The 16,351-nt window shown below is 51.2% G+C and overlaps 5 protein-coding genes across 5 annotated transcripts; 3 read left to right on the plus strand and 2 right to left on the minus strand.

The window, feature by feature from the left end:
* Window positions 1–1,622: 1,622 nt before the first annotated feature.
* On the plus strand, window positions 1,623–5,346 carry F4807DRAFT_470813 (ARM repeat-containing protein; the record flags this gene model as incomplete). The annotated part of the gene is made up of 6 exons (XM_048002853.1): window positions 1,623–1,634; window positions 1,852–2,020; window positions 2,081–3,420; window positions 3,471–3,749; window positions 3,805–4,360; window positions 4,419–5,346. The coding sequence occupies 6 exons, from the start codon at window positions 1,623–1,625 to the stop codon at window positions 4,787–4,789; spliced, it is 2,727 nt and encodes a 908-aa protein (XP_047858028.1). The 3' UTR covers window positions 4,790–5,346.
* A 1,789-nt stretch (window positions 5,347–7,135) lies between these two features.
* On the plus strand, window positions 7,136–8,860 carry F4807DRAFT_411430 (NAD(P)-binding protein). Its single transcript, XM_047996697.1, has 2 exons — window positions 7,136–7,977; window positions 8,128–8,860. Exons 1-2 carry the CDS (start codon window positions 7,560–7,562, stop codon window positions 8,655–8,657), a joined length of 948 nt encoding a protein of 315 aa, XP_047858029.1. The 5' UTR covers window positions 7,136–7,559; the 3' UTR covers window positions 8,658–8,860.
* F4807DRAFT_411432 (protein serine/threonine phosphatase 2C) lies at window positions 8,861–11,350 on the minus strand. Its single transcript, XM_047996698.1, has one exon. It carries the CDS (start codon window positions 10,598–10,600, stop codon window positions 9,035–9,037), a length of 1,566 nt encoding a protein of 521 aa, XP_047858030.1. The 5' UTR covers window positions 10,601–11,350; the 3' UTR covers window positions 8,861–9,034.
* F4807DRAFT_411435 (ClpP/crotonase) lies at window positions 11,345–12,575 on the plus strand. Its single transcript, XM_047996699.1, has 2 exons — window positions 11,345–11,762; window positions 11,873–12,575. The coding sequence occupies exons 1-2, from the start codon at window positions 11,578–11,580 to the stop codon at window positions 12,501–12,503; spliced, it is 816 nt and encodes a 271-aa protein (XP_047858031.1). The 5' UTR covers window positions 11,345–11,577; the 3' UTR covers window positions 12,504–12,575.
* Window positions 12,576–14,708, minus strand: F4807DRAFT_411436 (uncharacterized protein). The gene has a single exon (XM_047996700.1). It carries the CDS (start codon window positions 14,678–14,680, stop codon window positions 12,587–12,589), a length of 2,094 nt encoding a protein of 697 aa, XP_047858032.1. The 5' UTR covers window positions 14,681–14,708; the 3' UTR covers window positions 12,576–12,586.
* Between the last annotated feature and the right edge of the window lie 1,643 nt (window positions 14,709–16,351).

Raw genomic sequence — 16,351 nt, forward strand, 5'->3', positions numbered from 1 at the left:
CACTTGAAAAAGTCATCCATCCCTCTAGGAATAGACTTGACCTTTTCTGGACAACTGGGCACTTGTTGGTTTGGGATTGATTTCTTTTTTTGGGGCCAGAGACATCCCTGTCTAGCTCGCTGAGACCAGAACAGGATTGGTAAAGACTCGAGCTTTTTCTGAGTTTTACACTTTCACGAAAGTATTCGCTAGCGGTCCCCAAGCCAAGTCTCAAGGCAGGAGCTCCCAGGTCAGAGACTCCTAGGGCAGCCAGGGCAAGTCCCAAGTCCCAAGTCCCAACTCGATTTGAACTCCATTTTCATAATTCAACCAATCCAATCCATCCATAGCACAGAATCCGCCTCCCGCTTTGCGCAAGACACGCCCCCCCTAAGAGGGTAAGAGGGTTCCAATCGTGGGGCCGACTCAAATAAGGCTCACTTTCGTTACTCTTTCGTTTCTACTTGGCTACTTGCACCACCCGGTACAATTTGCCCAACCTTACATCTACATACACAACTAATACACCTTACTCGTCAATACAAAACTCCTCAGTTAAGGCCAGCCCTTAACTGGGCCACTGGGTAACCTGACTTATTCTTGGGCCTTACAGTAGCAGTAGCCGTAACCGTTCAAGGTTGATCTTGTGCTTCTGCAACATACATAATTAACCATTAACGTACGGTAACGGTACTTCGAACTTCGCCAACCTCGAACCTCCAGGGCCTTCTCACATCCTATATCAATACCCATCCTCTCGTTACCGCCAGAAATTCGTCATTCCGCGCTCGCAGCCGAAATCGTCTTTCACCTTCCCCCTGATTTCGACCAATCCACGATCGACCCTCGACCGCGCACAACCTGCACACACATACATACATCCATACATACCGTACATACATAATATACATCAGCCCTTCCTTCGACTGTTTGCCTATCCGCTTGGTTGCCTACGTCGACTATTCTTTATTAACCTCCGATCGCCTCGCATCCTATAATCGGTCTACTTCATCCTTTCTACCCCTTCCTCTACTTCTATCTTCCACGACGGATGACGATTGTCGATTTGCCGGAACGAAACCATCCCTGGGACATATGCATACGGAGACGACGTTCCATTAGAGCCTGCCTCGAGCAAGCTTCGACCATCTGCGATCCGCCTCTTGACGAGACGCGATAGAAAAAACAAAATTAGAGCAGCTTAAGTAGGTCATCGCTCCTTGGCAGCCTTGCTCATTTCATGCCCCATTTATTGCAATGCCGCAATGTCCATGTTGAACATCTTTTCTGCCACTTTGTCAGCAGTACCATAATCCATAATTCATCATTATCCCCCATCCTTTCCACACTCAACTTTTGAACTAGTAGCCTAACCTATCCTTTGTTTTTTGGCAGTTCCATATAGCTAGGGGAAATTTCTCGCATACATACGGCGTATATATTAGACTTCTTCCTGTTCATCCCATTTGCGACTTTCGGAGAGATCGATCACATATCACGGTTCCTACACCGCGAATACTACCTTGCCGGTACTAGGGAGTCCAACGCAGAAGAGACAGCGCAATACCGTCTTTGCCTGCACATACCCGCTCCGTGTTTCCTGTTCATTATTTGAAGTATTAATCTAGGTCAAAGGTGGAGCCATGACTACAGCTGTGAGTGTTTCCTCTGTTTGCCCGTAATTACTCATAGGGGTACCTTCTAAGCACAGCCATGGTTCGGTGCCTCTTCGCTTGCCGTGGTGCGGATGGTAGATTTGGGAAGAGACGTGACAATATTTCTAATAACTTGGCTGTTGATGATTCATTGCCTATCCATCTCATTTAATCTATTAGCGATTATCACTTTGCTAACACATTTCTCTACGAATAGACACGGCCTAACGGCTTTCCTAACCTCGCCATGAACCCCCCGAGTGACAAGGCTTCGCAGCCTCTCGGATCGACCTTCGGCCATTCGACTTGGCAATCGGGTGGCATCTGGGGAAATGGCGCCATTGGTGGCTCGTTGAACACAAGACGAGATATGACAGGCTCCAGAGGTAAGCGTAGTGTCCCGGAAGAAAGCAGAGGCACGCTCGTCTTATGAAGGGAGCTAACAGGTACCACAGAATCGGACGAGCACTCTCCCAGCGCCACCTCCGGCTCCGCACAACTGAACAACAATTCACAGGCCGCGCCATGGGTTTCTAGAGGTGGTATATGGAATCAGCCCGGAAGTTCGTCTTCTGGGAGCACTTCACCAACACGCACAAGGGATGGATACCAGCACAACTTCCCCGAAGGCCCAAACAACTCTCACCTCTACCACTTACGACAGCCGGTAGGCCAGAATGGTTCTTCCGCTTCGAACCGAACGATGCCTCCTGGCCCTTCGGATCTCTCAACGTCGTCGTTCAAGTACCCGGGAAGTTTCGGGGATTCTGTTGGTGACGAACGGGGTGGTTCTGGTTTATATGCATCGAACGGCAACACACAATTAGACCTCGAAGCAGCGTCAGGACTCTACCGACGTAACTCAAACGACCCCACGTATTCTAATCTCGGCCATAGTCGCCAAAACACCCTCGCATCACGACAGGGTGATTCTGATGTGCAAACGCCCTCTCATCGTTATGATAACGGCGCCCACTTCGCGTTCACCAAGCTCTCGAAACCACAGCAAACCCAGCGTCCTTCTATTTCCGGTGCTTCGGTCACGCTGCCTTCGGAGACAGGTCGTTCTAATGCTTTTGCTTCCTTTGGATCGGTCGATGCCACCAACCATGACCTTGAGGATACTTTTAACCGAGCCCTAGCCTTAGAAGATAACTCCGATTCTATAACGAGCGGATATGCGACTAACGGGCACTTTAATCCTAACAGCCAGCCGTTCCAGTTTAACCCCGGTTCGCAACCATGGCAGCACGACCTAGGAAACAACAACGCGAGGGCATTCGGCCAAAACATGCAAGAATCCTGGGCTGAACCCCTCGCCGCGTCATTATACGGTACCCGGAGGGGCCCAGGCGAGAGAGGATCGCCTGCGGGTAGTTCATATCGTACTAGTGTGAATAGTCCGAGAGGTTTCTCGGGAACTCCAAACCCCAGGGCCGATCCATGGAGTAGGCCAGGTTCGCGAGACCCAAGATTACTTCAGGATCTCGATCGAGCGCAGCATGGTTCGCAGTTCCTACAGCAACAGCAATCTGGGTTCTATCCTCCTTACTATAATGCCGGTCTGTCTCAATTCTCGACCCCTTACGATCAGTACGTCCAGAACCCAAGCTTGCGCTCTCAGGTGCAGCTCCCGGGTTATGGATTACCCATGAACTATACCATGCCCGGGCTTCCAGTTCCCATTCGACCCAGCAGAGATCAGGATCCTGGCAAGGGCGTCCGTAGTGTGCTTCTTGAAGAGTTCAGGGGGAACGCCAAGTCCAACAAGCGCTACGAATTAAAGGTAAGCACGGGAGTCCGGAGTGGAGAAACGAGTGACTAACTGGGGTCTAGGATATCTACAACCACATTGTCGAATTCAGTGGCGACCAGCACGGTTCACGATTCATCCAGGAGAAACTGCAGACAGCGAACAGCGACGAAAAAGATCAGGTTTTCCGAGAAATCGAGCCCAACACTCTTCAGTTAATGAAGGATGTCTTCGGCAATTACGTCATTCAGAAATTCTTTGAACACGGAAACCAAGTTCAGAAGAAGATCATCGCAGCACAGATGAAAGGCAAGGTTGCGGAGCTTTCGACCCAGATGTACGCGTGCCGTGTCGTGCAAAAAGTGAGTTCAATACGTAGTCTTCTGCCATGGTTTCTTTACTAATCGAGTACATTAGGCGCTTGAGCATGTGCTAGTAGAGCAACAAATTGAGATCGTGGAAGAGCTGAAGCCTGATATCATGCGGATCGTGAAGGACCAAAACGGAAATCACGTTATCCAAAAGATAATCCAGATGGTACCGCGTCTCTGCATTCCGTTCATCATGGATGCCTTCCAAAGCCAAATCGAGTCATTGGCGTCACATAACTACGGTTGCAGGGTTATCCAGAGGATCCTAGAATATGGGACGGAGGCGGAGAAGAAGAGTTTGATGACGGATCTTCATGCTTGCGCGGCTAGACTTATTACTGACCAATATGGTAATTATGTTACGCAGCACATCATCGCGCAGGGCGAACCAGAGGACCGACAGCAAGTGATCCAACTCGTTCTTCAGAAACTGCTATTCTTTTCTAAGCACAAATTCGCATCGAACGTGGTTGAAAAGTCGATCGAATACGGAACGAACGAGGACCGGAAGGCCATCCGAACTCAACTCACTGCTTTGCACAGCGATGGCACTAGCCCACTTCAGCTCATGATGAAGGATCAATTTGGAAACTACGTGATTCGTAAGTCCCACATATTGTTCTCCCCTTCATGTTTTAGTACTTATTAATTCTTCCTCAGAAAAATTGATGCAACATCTTGAGGGACCAGATCGCGACTCCTTCATTGAAGAAATGAGACCTCATTTTGCAAACCTCAAGAAATACAGCACCGGACGACAGATCACGGCGCTTGATAGGTTGATGTCTGCAAGCACGGTCGGTCCAGGATCGGGCTTTGGTACCGCTTCCGGTAGTCCCACTACGCCTAATCTACTCGTCGAAGTCAACTCCTCTGCTCCCACCCCGTCGCTCACCATGGAGCAAAACAGTCCGGAGACTAGCAGTCCACCAAGTACTAACTCTGCACTGATAGAAGAGTCCACGAGCGAAAAGACTGTCAAGGCGTCGCTCAACCAAACTTGCCGGACGGTCCAGGTCAACGAATCATGAGATATTAATAGGCACCTACTACGCATCCGCAGGATGTGTTTAGTATATTCACCTTCTTCGTCGAATAATCTAGTCTAGTTGCCTGAGCTAGACATGAATCAGTCACCCGCATATCACCCTTATCTATTACTATTTCGACGACTTGAAAATGGCACGGGCGCATAGAGAACATTCCTGCAAATAACATAGAGATATCGAAGGCCTCTAGTCAATCTACATGACACCATGCAACATAAAGCTTACCACATAATATCGGGTTTTTAATGGTCCGTTTCGCATCAACGAGTTCTATTCTGATGTGTCCTTTTCACAAATTGGTTTATTGGTTCCAGCGGCTGGTTTAGGGAGACAGACGGCCGCTCCCATCCACGCAGGTTTAGGCGTAGGGCGTTCAAAGGGTTTCGTTTCCGGGCTTTGGGATGTGGGTAGGTCACAGGGCATTGGGGCGCGAAGCCCGGATGGAACATAGCAAGCGGTGGGCCGTCACGGAGAACAAACGGACGGCGAAATGAACACAAAAAGCAAGAATTCACGGGACAGTGTTTGTATTTCTATCTACTCGACGGCGTAACATGTTGCCTGCCGGTTTTAATTGAAGGGTAGACCAACAGCCTTAGATATGACAAGTAGAATCGAATGCGTTTTATTCAATAGGTAGAAAAGGTTGACGGCTTGAACTTGCTTCTAATAAGGCCAAAAACGAGTTCGTGAGATGACCTATGACATTCCCGAGGGTAAAGATGCCACTGTAGTTGGGTAGGTAGACAGTAGATCTCGACAAGTACATGAGCACTTGGAAAGGCTATCAACATACATACCTACCCACATATGTAGGTACTTTCAGGGGGGCGTTGCTGACAGGACTCCGTTTCTGTTTCTAATAAAGTGCGGGATGCCTATCGGAGCAGGGGGCGTTTCGAAACATGCCGAAGGATTTTTTCAGCGGAGCTGGCGGCGAGAGGACCACGTACGTCATCGTCCGAGTACATTCGTTCATATGTTTATTCATTCATCATTATGTACCTACTGAGTTGGTAGCTTGGTAGGTAGATGTGAAAGTGACTACACGCGCACCTGCGCAGGTATCCACGCATATATATATATATATATATATATCCACATTATCCCGTACACGCATATGTACATATGCCATGCACGTCCACTCCGACAACCGAAAATAGCAACGTCTCGTGAATTTAGGGGGGCGTATAGGGCGAGGGTAAGGGGGGTATGGAAAGGGAAGGGGAAGTGAAAGGGGAGAGAGAATGGGGAGTGGGAGGTGAGAGGTGGGTTTGTGGTCCGGCGGATTTTTGGGGCTAATGTATGCAACCCTACCGGGCTTAGGTCCCTGGGTAGGTTGCTGCGCGAGCCTGCGTCTCTACACGAGTGGTCTCGGATCCTTTCCGATCCCCTCACCGGTATTGCGTGCGTGGGTTTCGGTGTCTAGGTGGCTGGCTGGGTCTACAGGTGTACGCTGGACTGGGTACGGAGTTAAGAGAGTCGATCTTTTGGTTTCGGGGAGTGGTGCGATGGTTGGATTATGTTATGGACTTGGCGATTTAAGAGAGCGAGGTCTTTTAGGTTAGAGGTGTTCGTAGGTAATTGTGCTGTTGGCGCTTTCGTTGGATTATACGCAGCATATACTAGAAGAGCGCCAACACTTATCTCAGAAGGGAATGCGATGACACCTCTACGTACGTAATGCGATGGATTCGTCACATTTACCTATGGTAGTTGGTGGTATTATAGGTGTTTAGTCAGCTCTACGAAGCTAATTATCGTCACCCTAGCGGTCCTCTTTCATGCTGCTTCAACATGGTTATTCCAACGATATCTTCAGTATAACCAGGACACTACGTTTGAGTACTAGACTAGAACAAATCCAACAACTCGCACGTAAACCATCTATCCAGAAGGGCTTCAACACGAGTAGGTTCTCGGGATTTCATATCTGGCAAAATAGGTGTCATCTCAAGGAGAGACGAGTATCTTGCAAGGGCGTGAAAGACGCAAAACTTTGGCGGTTTTATGTATGATACTTGAGTTCAACCCTTATGATTCTTATTACTTCTAGCATATATCTCTTTTCTAAGATATTCATACTCCAGTGTGAAAATACGATCGAAATTGTCTATGAGATGCAGCTCTATGATACGGTATTCAGGTTGTAAGAAATCGACAACCCATATAAACCTTCCCCTGAAATATGAGTAAACTAGTTTAATAAATGACGCCGGACCAACAGAATATAAATCGACTGTGAATGGGCTTTTTTGTTGTTCATGATGACTGCAGCCAATCATTTGCAATATTTCGTCGGCCTACGGATGGAATATAATAGCGAGTGAGGCGCATTAGCGAGACCCGCGAATCCCATTTGGCACAGGGCTTATCATGATCTTCCCCAAAACAGAATTCACTACTTCTAGTGCATATGGTGCCATAGGCAGCAAATAAGCAAGGTAATAGACGGAGTAGGACGATGGAGATGCGGACAGATTTTAGACGACGACTACCGAGGTGGAGACCTGGTAATGCTCCCGGACACGGTGAGATATGCGGGGCGATGGACGTCGCCGTTTGAGTCAACACGCCGAGAAGGATGAGATATATGCTCCTGCATAGCCACGTATGTAAGAAACATGAATTAGTTGTATAATCTATAAATCCAAGATCGCGCTCTATTTCATCACTGCATCTCAGCAGAAACGCCAACAATCGCAAGTATACCAAGCCTCACATAACTTAACAAAGCAATACTACGGACAAAATGGTTAAAGTCCTCGTCCTCGGCGCAACAGGCAACCAGGGAAGCGCCACCGTCCGCGCTCTCCTGGCATCGGAGCAGAAGCACAGCATCCGCGCCTTAGTCCGCGACGCCTCGTCCGAGAAAGCCAAAGCGCTCGCCGCCCAAGGCGTCGAGGTTCTAGAGGGCGGCGATTGGGACAAGGACGTCGCCTCGTTGGCGAAGGCTATGGCCGGCGTCGAGGCCGTCTTCTTCATCTCGAACTTCAACCCCGTCGACACGGAGACCGAGGTCCGCGGCGCGACCAACATCGTCGACGCCGCGAAGCGCAGCGGCACCGTGAACCACGTCGTCTACAGCACCGTCGGCAGCATCGACCGCTACAAGGAGCTCCCGGGCCTAGACAGCATACCCTTCTTCGCCAATTACTGGGAGGCCAAAGGTTTGCACAGACTCCTTAATCCAACTTGACCCAGCCCCCCCTTCCCCCCCCAACTTAACCTCTCCTACCTACCTATCTTTCTCCATTACCTTCCCATCCCCCATGTCTAAGAATCAGACGATCTAACCTCCCCTCGCCCCCCACACACAGCCAAAGGCGAAGACCTCGTCCGCAAAGGCGGCTTCGCGTACTACACGCTCCTGCGTCCCGTAGAGTTCATGTCGAACTGGACGGACGCGCGGATGGCCTCGTTCCAGTACCCGGACCTGATCAAGGAAGGGGTCCTGCGCACGGCGTTCCCCGCGTCGCAGATCATGCCCGAGATCTCGCCGGACGACATCGGCCGCGTGGCCGCCGCCGCCATCGAGCAACCCGCTACGTTCGCGAGCGGCGGCCCGACGCGCGAATTGCATGTCGCGGGCGAGCTGCTGACGCTGGCGGACTTGGTGGCGCAGCTCGGCGAGGTGGCGGGGAAGAAGTTGAGGGTAAGCACGTATAGCCCGGAGGAGGCGGAGGCGGTTGCGAAGACGAATATACTGGTTGCGGGACAGATCGCGAGGAGGGATTGGAAGGCGCTAGCTAGGCCGGCGGATGATTTCGGGCTGGGGTTTAGTTCGTTTAGGGAGTATTTGGAGAAGCATAGGGATGAGGTTAGGGAGCTGTATAAGAACGTGCCTTAGGTTGGTTGGTTGGGCTACGTGGGAAGTAGGATGGGGCTATCAGAGTCTTGTTTATCCAAGAATAAAACCGAGACCTGTCTCCTGGATATGAGAGCAGCGTTTTATCTTTCCGTAGCTTCCTCGCCAGTTGTTTTTATTTGGCTGGATGAATACGAAGGGTCGGTAGATGAACAATCCACATCGTTAAAAATGTAGACGCTGGGTAACGATAACGTTAGATAGTTCATTATTCATGCTCGTTACATGTCTAACCCATTTACTCGTCCCGTATTTTCGTGCTCTCTACCAATGCTGCAAGAAACCGAAACGCCCATGGTATGGTATAGAAACGCCTGCTAGCCATAATACGCATTCCATCTCTTTCTTTGGACCCTCAGTTACTGTCCCTTGGCAGGAGCAAAGAAGACAACCTGAACCGTTATATCATCCCTGATATCCCTCGAATTCGGGTACCGAAACGTCAACGCCCCCCTCACCATCTCCTCGTCCGCACCCCCGAGCCCGTTCCTCACCAGATGAACCGCCGCATTATCATCCCGCACCGTGGTCTTCTGCTCCTCGTACCTGCACTGCCTCTTGCGCCCCAGTATCGTCTCCCCAAACTCCATCGTCGGCGGCTGAATCGGCTCCCCCTTCCCTATCCCACGACTCCTCTCCCGCCACTCAACCCATTTCCCCACGAGCTCCACGGCCTGCGCGCTCGTCATCATATCCCACAACCCATCCGTCGCCAAGATCACGAACGAGGGCGCGTCGTCCGGTATCCTAGTCGTCGTGACGAGCGGCTCGGCCGTCAGATACGGGCCCTCCTTATACGCGCCGTAGCGCGCCGCCGACGGCAGGCTGAGCCCGTTATAATAGTTCCTGAGCCTTTCTTTGAGCGCCGCCGGCCACTTCCACATGCCGTCGCCGAACGTGCGCGACGGCTGCATGCCCCAGACGCGGCCGTGCTTGACGATCTCCGGCTCGTCGGGGAACTGCGTCGTGAGGCGCGCCACCTCGTCCGCGTTCGCGCCCGTGCAGTCCGTCGACAGGTCCGCGGCGACCCATTTCCCGCCGTCGTCGCCGGAGGAAGAAGAAGAAGAAGAAGAAGAGGAGGACTTCCGGCCGAGCACCGCGCGGCAGTCCCCCGTCGACGCCACGGTCAGCGTCCGCGTCCGCGGGTCCAGAACCGTGAGCAGCACGCAGGCACCCGCGTACGCGGCCTCGAGGCGGCGCGCCTTCTCGGCGAAGGACAGGTCTTTGTCGTCGATCGTGTCGAGGGCGGTCTTGACGAGGGCGTCGTCGAGGCTCGTGAACGCCGTCTTGAGGGCCTGCTGCACGGCCTCTTCGTTGTTGCCTGTGGACTGGGCGGAGGCGAGGGCGCGCCGCACGTACGGGATCAGGTGCCGCGTTAGCAGGTCCGACATCTGCCAGCCGCAGTGCCCGTCGAAGACGCCCCAGGTCAGCCAGTCGTCGCCGCTCCCGTCGATAGGGTTGGCGAAGTGGCCGTGGATAAACCTGTCTTCGCACGGGCTGTTGGAAGCTACTTGTGTGCCGTCATATCTCGTCACGAGCTTCCCGCCCAAGAGGTGGGAGAAGGCGTGCTCGTTGAGCTGCTGCGTGACCCCTTCTGAGTCGGGCGTTGGGGTGTAGGTGATCTTGTCGGATAGACCTAGCTCGTTTAGGTCTGGGATGTCGAGGCTCTTATCGTCTCTTTTCTTATCTGATATAGTTGATGGCTTGGCAGAGTTTGAACTCTGCGGACTACGTGATAGGTACCAACTTGCCAGCGAGGCACATGTAAGCCCTGCGGCGAAAGACACAGCGGCAGTGCCACTTGAAGAAGATCTCGTTGGTGTCTCGGTACTTTGAAAACGCCTCATTATTCTCGGCGTGGGATGCTGTAGTCGCATCAGAGCCGTGGGGCATGGCCTGTGACGGATGAGGTGACGTGTAGACATTGTGGAGGTCTATACATGTACGTATAAGCTGGTGTTGTTACGAGGACTTGGAAACACCAAGTCTGAATAAGTGCAATGACGAGATGTGTTGACTCGTACTACTTTGAATAGGTCCAGTTCAAGTTGTTAAGTTGATTCACTGAGAATTAGGCGAGACTGTAGATATCGGTGAAGGCTGCAAGGCACCTGCATCTATCCATATGCACTGCATATCATTAACCCTTATATCCCTGGCATGTGACCCGTGATATGAATGGTATGAACGATGTGAATTATTCCCCAATGTGAAGGTTCAAGTATGTATAAGAGGTAGGGGATTGCGAGTTCCAATGCATGCTTCACTTATTATGTCAGCTTATTAGGTGTGTATAGGATAGCCTATGACTTCCTGGAATGTGAAGGTTTGGTTCTGAGTTTGAGGTCACTAACAATTTGTTACCTGCATGTGAGGTTCAAACTAGCTTGTCTTGGCAGGAATTGTTAGCACTCAATACTGATACGGATGTACCTACATGCAACTGCCAACCAGTAATAAAGTTAACCTTTATTAGAATTTCCAGTATCATGCTAGTGGATCCGAGAACCAATTAGCCTATTTGAAACGAGAAAGAACGTGACCGCTTAAGTAATTGATTGATTACAAAATCGAGTCCGGAGTAATTCGTGGGGCAGGAAGGTTGTTTGGTGACGGCTAGCTGCATGGCGGGTCCCTAGGATGCCGAGGTTCCCACCTAAACCAGGCGGGCTATAGTGGGGCGCGTACCCGAGGGAACGTTGGAAGTTTATTTAACAAAGTCCCGTCCAACCTTAAAAGCCGGCGTTGGACAAAGCAATACACCGCCTGGCTCTTATAAAACATTCTAAATGTCTCATATTTTATAAATCTCATATTGTGGTGTGTCTCATATAACCTCTCTGTCTTGCAGCGATCAAATACCGAGTACTTAATGTGATACGCCGTCGAGAACGAAAGAGCCATGACGGATGTGATCAAGGTCGAGTACGCCGGCCGCATCGCTACCATCACCATCGACAACGACAAGAAGCTCAATGCTCTAGGCTTCGACGGCTACTACGCCATAGCCAAGGCTCTCCTCGAAATCGCCAAGCGCGATGACATCTACATCACCGTCCTGACCGGGAAGGGCCGGTACTTCTCCGCGTAAGGTTACTCTCTCTCCTTTCCACTTGCTCACACAAAACGTACCTACACACAAAAAAATACACGTAATATCTCACACGGTTACACTTACACTCACACCTGACAAACAGCGGCGCCGACGTCTCGCTAGGCGACAAGAAGTCCGGCGCGGCGGACCCGGACGCGTACCGGCAGTGGCTGCGGGACTTCGTGTCGAACAACCTGAACCTGACGCGGGCTTTGTACACGCACCCGAAGATCCTGGTCGCCGCGCTCAACGGCCCCGCCGTCGGGCTCTCCGCCGCCATCACCGCCTTCGCCGACTTCGTCTACTGCGCGCCGCACACCTTCCTGCTGATGCCCTTCTCCTCGCTGGGCTTGGTCGCCGAGGGGGGAGCCTCCCACGCCATGGTCCAGCGCCTGGGAATCAGCAAGGCCAACGAGGCCCTGATCCAGAGCAAGCGCGTCACGTGCGAGGACCTCGTGAAGACCGGCTTTGCGAACAAGGTTTTCCAGTGTGAGAAGGGCGACAGCGATGGCTTCCTGAGGCAGGTTATGAAGGAGATTGACGACAGTATGGGCGATCATCTGAACAGCGATAGCTTGCTCGGCATCAAGGCGCTGATCCAGAAGCCGAATATCGAGATCCTGGAGAAGCAGAACGTGGCTGAGGTGTTCGCGGGCTTAGACCGGTTTGTCAAGGGCGTTCCGTTAGGGGAATTTGAGAAGATCGCGACGGGCAAGAAGAGGCATAAGTTATGAGATGAAGCATGTATGGTTTGGGTGGCATATGTTTTTCATTATTCGGCGTCAGTTATCATAATATACGATTCAAGTCATGGGTATCATGCGAGCAGCCCAAATAACAAGCTCGTCCTCTTCCAATATTCCTGCGATGTCTTCGCCAGCTTCTCTTGAGCTCCCTTTTCTAATCCCGTCCTTTCGGAAATCTCCTCTACAAAAGCTTTGAACGATTCCTCCGAGCTAACTTCAGTACCGAGACATTGTATAATGAGGTGGATGTCGTAGAGCCACTGGATGTATATGTCGTTGTTCTTCTCGAATTTTTCTTGCGTATCCTTCTCATTCTCTGATGAATTTTCTGGAGCTTCTGACGGGCCGTCGTTTTCATTCTCCGATGACTTTTCCTCACTCGCTTCGCCTATATTTTGGCCATCTGTGGCTTCGGAGTTAAATTCTTCGCGCCATGCTTCAACGAGTTGCTTGCTAAATGTTCGCTTCAGAACACCCACAGCGGCAGGTGTCCAAAGGTCCAAACCTGCATCTCCCATGGACATGACAAGGTTGCGTAGAAGTTTGAATGTGCCGGGGGACGGTTGTGCTGGCAAGGGTGGTTCTCCTTCCCATAACGCTCGGCCGGCTACATGTCTTCTCGCTAGGGTCGTCGAAGCGAATTCCTCGAGAGGCGAGACCGACACGTGAGCTGCTAGTTTCTCATGTAGAGACGGTACATTCTCCAAGCCAAAAGATTTGATGTCTTCCAATTCGGGTAGTCGGCTGCGGATATCCCTAAGAATCCGCAAGAGGTACATGGAAATAGGACCGTTGTCCGGGCTATCTGATTTCGATTTCCAGACAGTCGTCAAATGCTCATTTAGATCTTTGAAAGCTTGGACGGTAGTTTCATCCAATTTCTTCTTTAGCAATTCGGGGTCGTCTTTGCTTAATAGTTTTTGGCGCTCTGCAATGACATCCTCATCTTCTATCTCCTCCACATCATCATCCCAGCGCTGGCGTTTGAGCTGGCTGATTAAGTCATCTGCGCTGTCAATAACATGATGCCACGACTCGTAGCTGGTGACTACCTTGGCCACGGCATCGTTTCGCCCGTACAGACGAGAGATGACTTCGCGAGTAACATGGGTTGCGCTACCCGACACATCTATATCCAGCATCTCTTCATCCCATAAACTATGATGCTTGTCGGTCGTGCCAGGGTGCCATGCTTCGAGAGTTGCAGTCACCTCGGACCCGACTAGCTTGAGCTTGGCCACTTTGGCTTCCAAAATGTGCAAGAGCCGATCATCGATAGCTTCCCGTATACCGTTAAGCATAACAGACGGGTCAAATCCCCTAGCTTTCCCGCCGTCCTTAATCCAATGTTGAAGAACACTAGTCCTTAGATCCACAATAGTCTTGAACTCGGAAACGTGCTCCAGGGTCCTCCTGAGACCTTGGAGAAGTATCTCGCCACCTTTCGTCGCCCAGCCCGTGAGCATTTCTCTAGCCTGTTTTCCAACTAGGTCATCATGGCGGATAAAGGGAGTGAAATACTGTATCTCCTCTCCACACCACTTCTCGAATATGTCGAGTCGGAGGCCCTCTAGCCCCTGGAGTGATTCATCTGCTAACAAGTGCTGCTTTTTGAGCCGAAGCAGTGCATCAGAGAGTTTGCTAGGTACCAATGCTTGCACGTCCAGAAGCGTCCTCGTATATAAATCAAGGCCTTTCAAGACGTTTTCGGTATCCCTTTCCTTCTCGTGCTCCCCAGAGTCGAATTCATATGTCATAGCTTCAGCCCTCACGCTGAGAAAATGACGCAACACATCTCTCGCGCCAGAACTCGAAGCCAGACTATACGCGGTCAAGGCCTTGAGAATATCGCCTCGATCTACCCCGTCGCCAATCTTCTCCAATACCTTCTCAACCGCCCTAAGCAGTCTCCTCCTCAGGCTACCCAAACTCTTCCTCGCCGCCTCAACCGCCTTCCTCACCCCTTCATCCACCCCGTCCCTCGCGCCAAAACTCGATACTAGCAAGCGTTTCAAAACGAGCACCTTGGCCGCCAACACCAACCTATCACCCCTCCCTTCCGCGCCTTCTCCCGTTCCCGCTCCCGTTCCCTTCCCACCCCTCAACATGCGCTCGACAACCAACCCACAAGCGCCCAACAGCCTAACTCTCGCCACATCCCGCATCCTAGCCTCAACTTCTCTAGCACCATCGTCACCCCCATCCTCCGTAGCAGCCCCCCCGTAAAACGCCCCCAAATTCCCAATCTTGCCCGCCACGGCGGCGCGCCCGCACCGCCCACCCATGGACCCCAGCACGTCCTGGGCGCGCGCCATGTCGGCGCGCATGCGCACGATGGCGTCGGCGGTGCCGAGCAGCTCGCGGTACGAGTTCCCGACCTGCGTGCGCAGGCGCGCCGACTTCTCGTCGATCTGCGCGTGCAGCGACTTGTGGATCGCGCGGACCTGCGGCAGCGTGTGGGCGGCGAAGATCTGGGGGGAGGAGGTTAGGGTCGTGGGGTCGGGCGTCGACATTTTTTGGTTTTATTTATTTATTTATTTATTTATTTATTTAGTTGGTTGTTGGGTTTGGGCCGGAGGAAGGTGGGAGGAGGGAGGTTTGCTTAGGAGATAGGTTAGGAACTTAGGTAGGGGAGGAATCGGGTCGAGGAGTTGGGTGCGGAGGCAGGTGTCATGTCAGCTATGCGGGAATTCGGGTTAAGGTTGACGTTTGGGCCAATTCGACTTATTATATAAAAATAATTAGGAAGCTTCCAAGGTTGAATTTCACTTCTGGAAGCTGGAGCTTGTTGGCGGAAAGTTGAAAGTTGTACGATTAGATAAGATACGGCAGCTGGCAGCTGGCAGAAGCTCATGTCAGCTGCTCACTATAAATAGGTACCGTATCACAATTCAAGGGCTTGATATTTAGAGAAGCTGATAACATTTGAACCCTTCATTTTGATTCGGCTTAAAAATTTCCCTATATGAGGATTCTAATTTTCTATGAGCTATGTGGTTCGTACTTCAGCTCTTAGTTTACGTTGTGGTCCTCAACATCTCGGGAGAAATGAATGAAAAATAATAACCAGATTGTTTATGAATATCTTCGTGGTTGAGAATTCCAAGTCTAAATCTATATATTTGATACTCATTAGTTCTCGATTTATATGGTAGTTAGCTCAAGAGGCTTGTCAGAGACTGAGTCTCTCATCAATCAACTATAGCCAGGTACCTACCTATCTATTAGAAGATCAAGGACAATAGCAGGTTGCGCTGCGTCTATCGCTGAGACGAATTCGATACCACCGAATTATCTAGACCCCAGATAGCAGGTAGGCAATAAATTTGTCCTAAGAGCTCCCTCGAATCAAAAGGCATGCTATTAAATGGCGTGCAGTCGAAATAGGTTGATTTTTGACACACTCCTCCAGCTATAAATCAGGGCACAAGGAGTTGCCGAGCCTGGAACCAAGCCGTCTATGCCGTGCTACCAACCTCTTGAAGATCATGATGTTAAGTCTTGGGTGACACAAAATGCGGTCCAGGCCGTTCTCTCTAAGACCTTGACTCGCGATCTGCAGGGCCAATTTTCACTGACGGCAAACCGATGGACGGAAGCGCGGTCTATCTAGCGTTCCGCGGACAAGCCCCCGTACTAAACTTATACATACTAACAACGTCATCTTCTACTTTGACCGCCTGTGACTTGGTAACGGGACCTCACCGGGGCTTGAGTGGCAGGATCCGGCGAGAAGGCTCGTGATCTTTCAGGGCATCGTGAACAATGGTATCTTAGTAATGTAAACCTTAAAGTAGTTCCCCCGGAGATGATCAAATCTCGATGAATCCCGGAGC

This window comes from Annulohypoxylon truncatum, assembly GCF_022578515.1.
Source record: "Annulohypoxylon truncatum strain CBS 140777 unplaced genomic scaffold F4807scaffold_4, whole genome shotgun sequence".
NCBI lineage: Eukaryota > Fungi > Ascomycota > Sordariomycetes > Xylariales > Hypoxylaceae > Annulohypoxylon > Annulohypoxylon truncatum.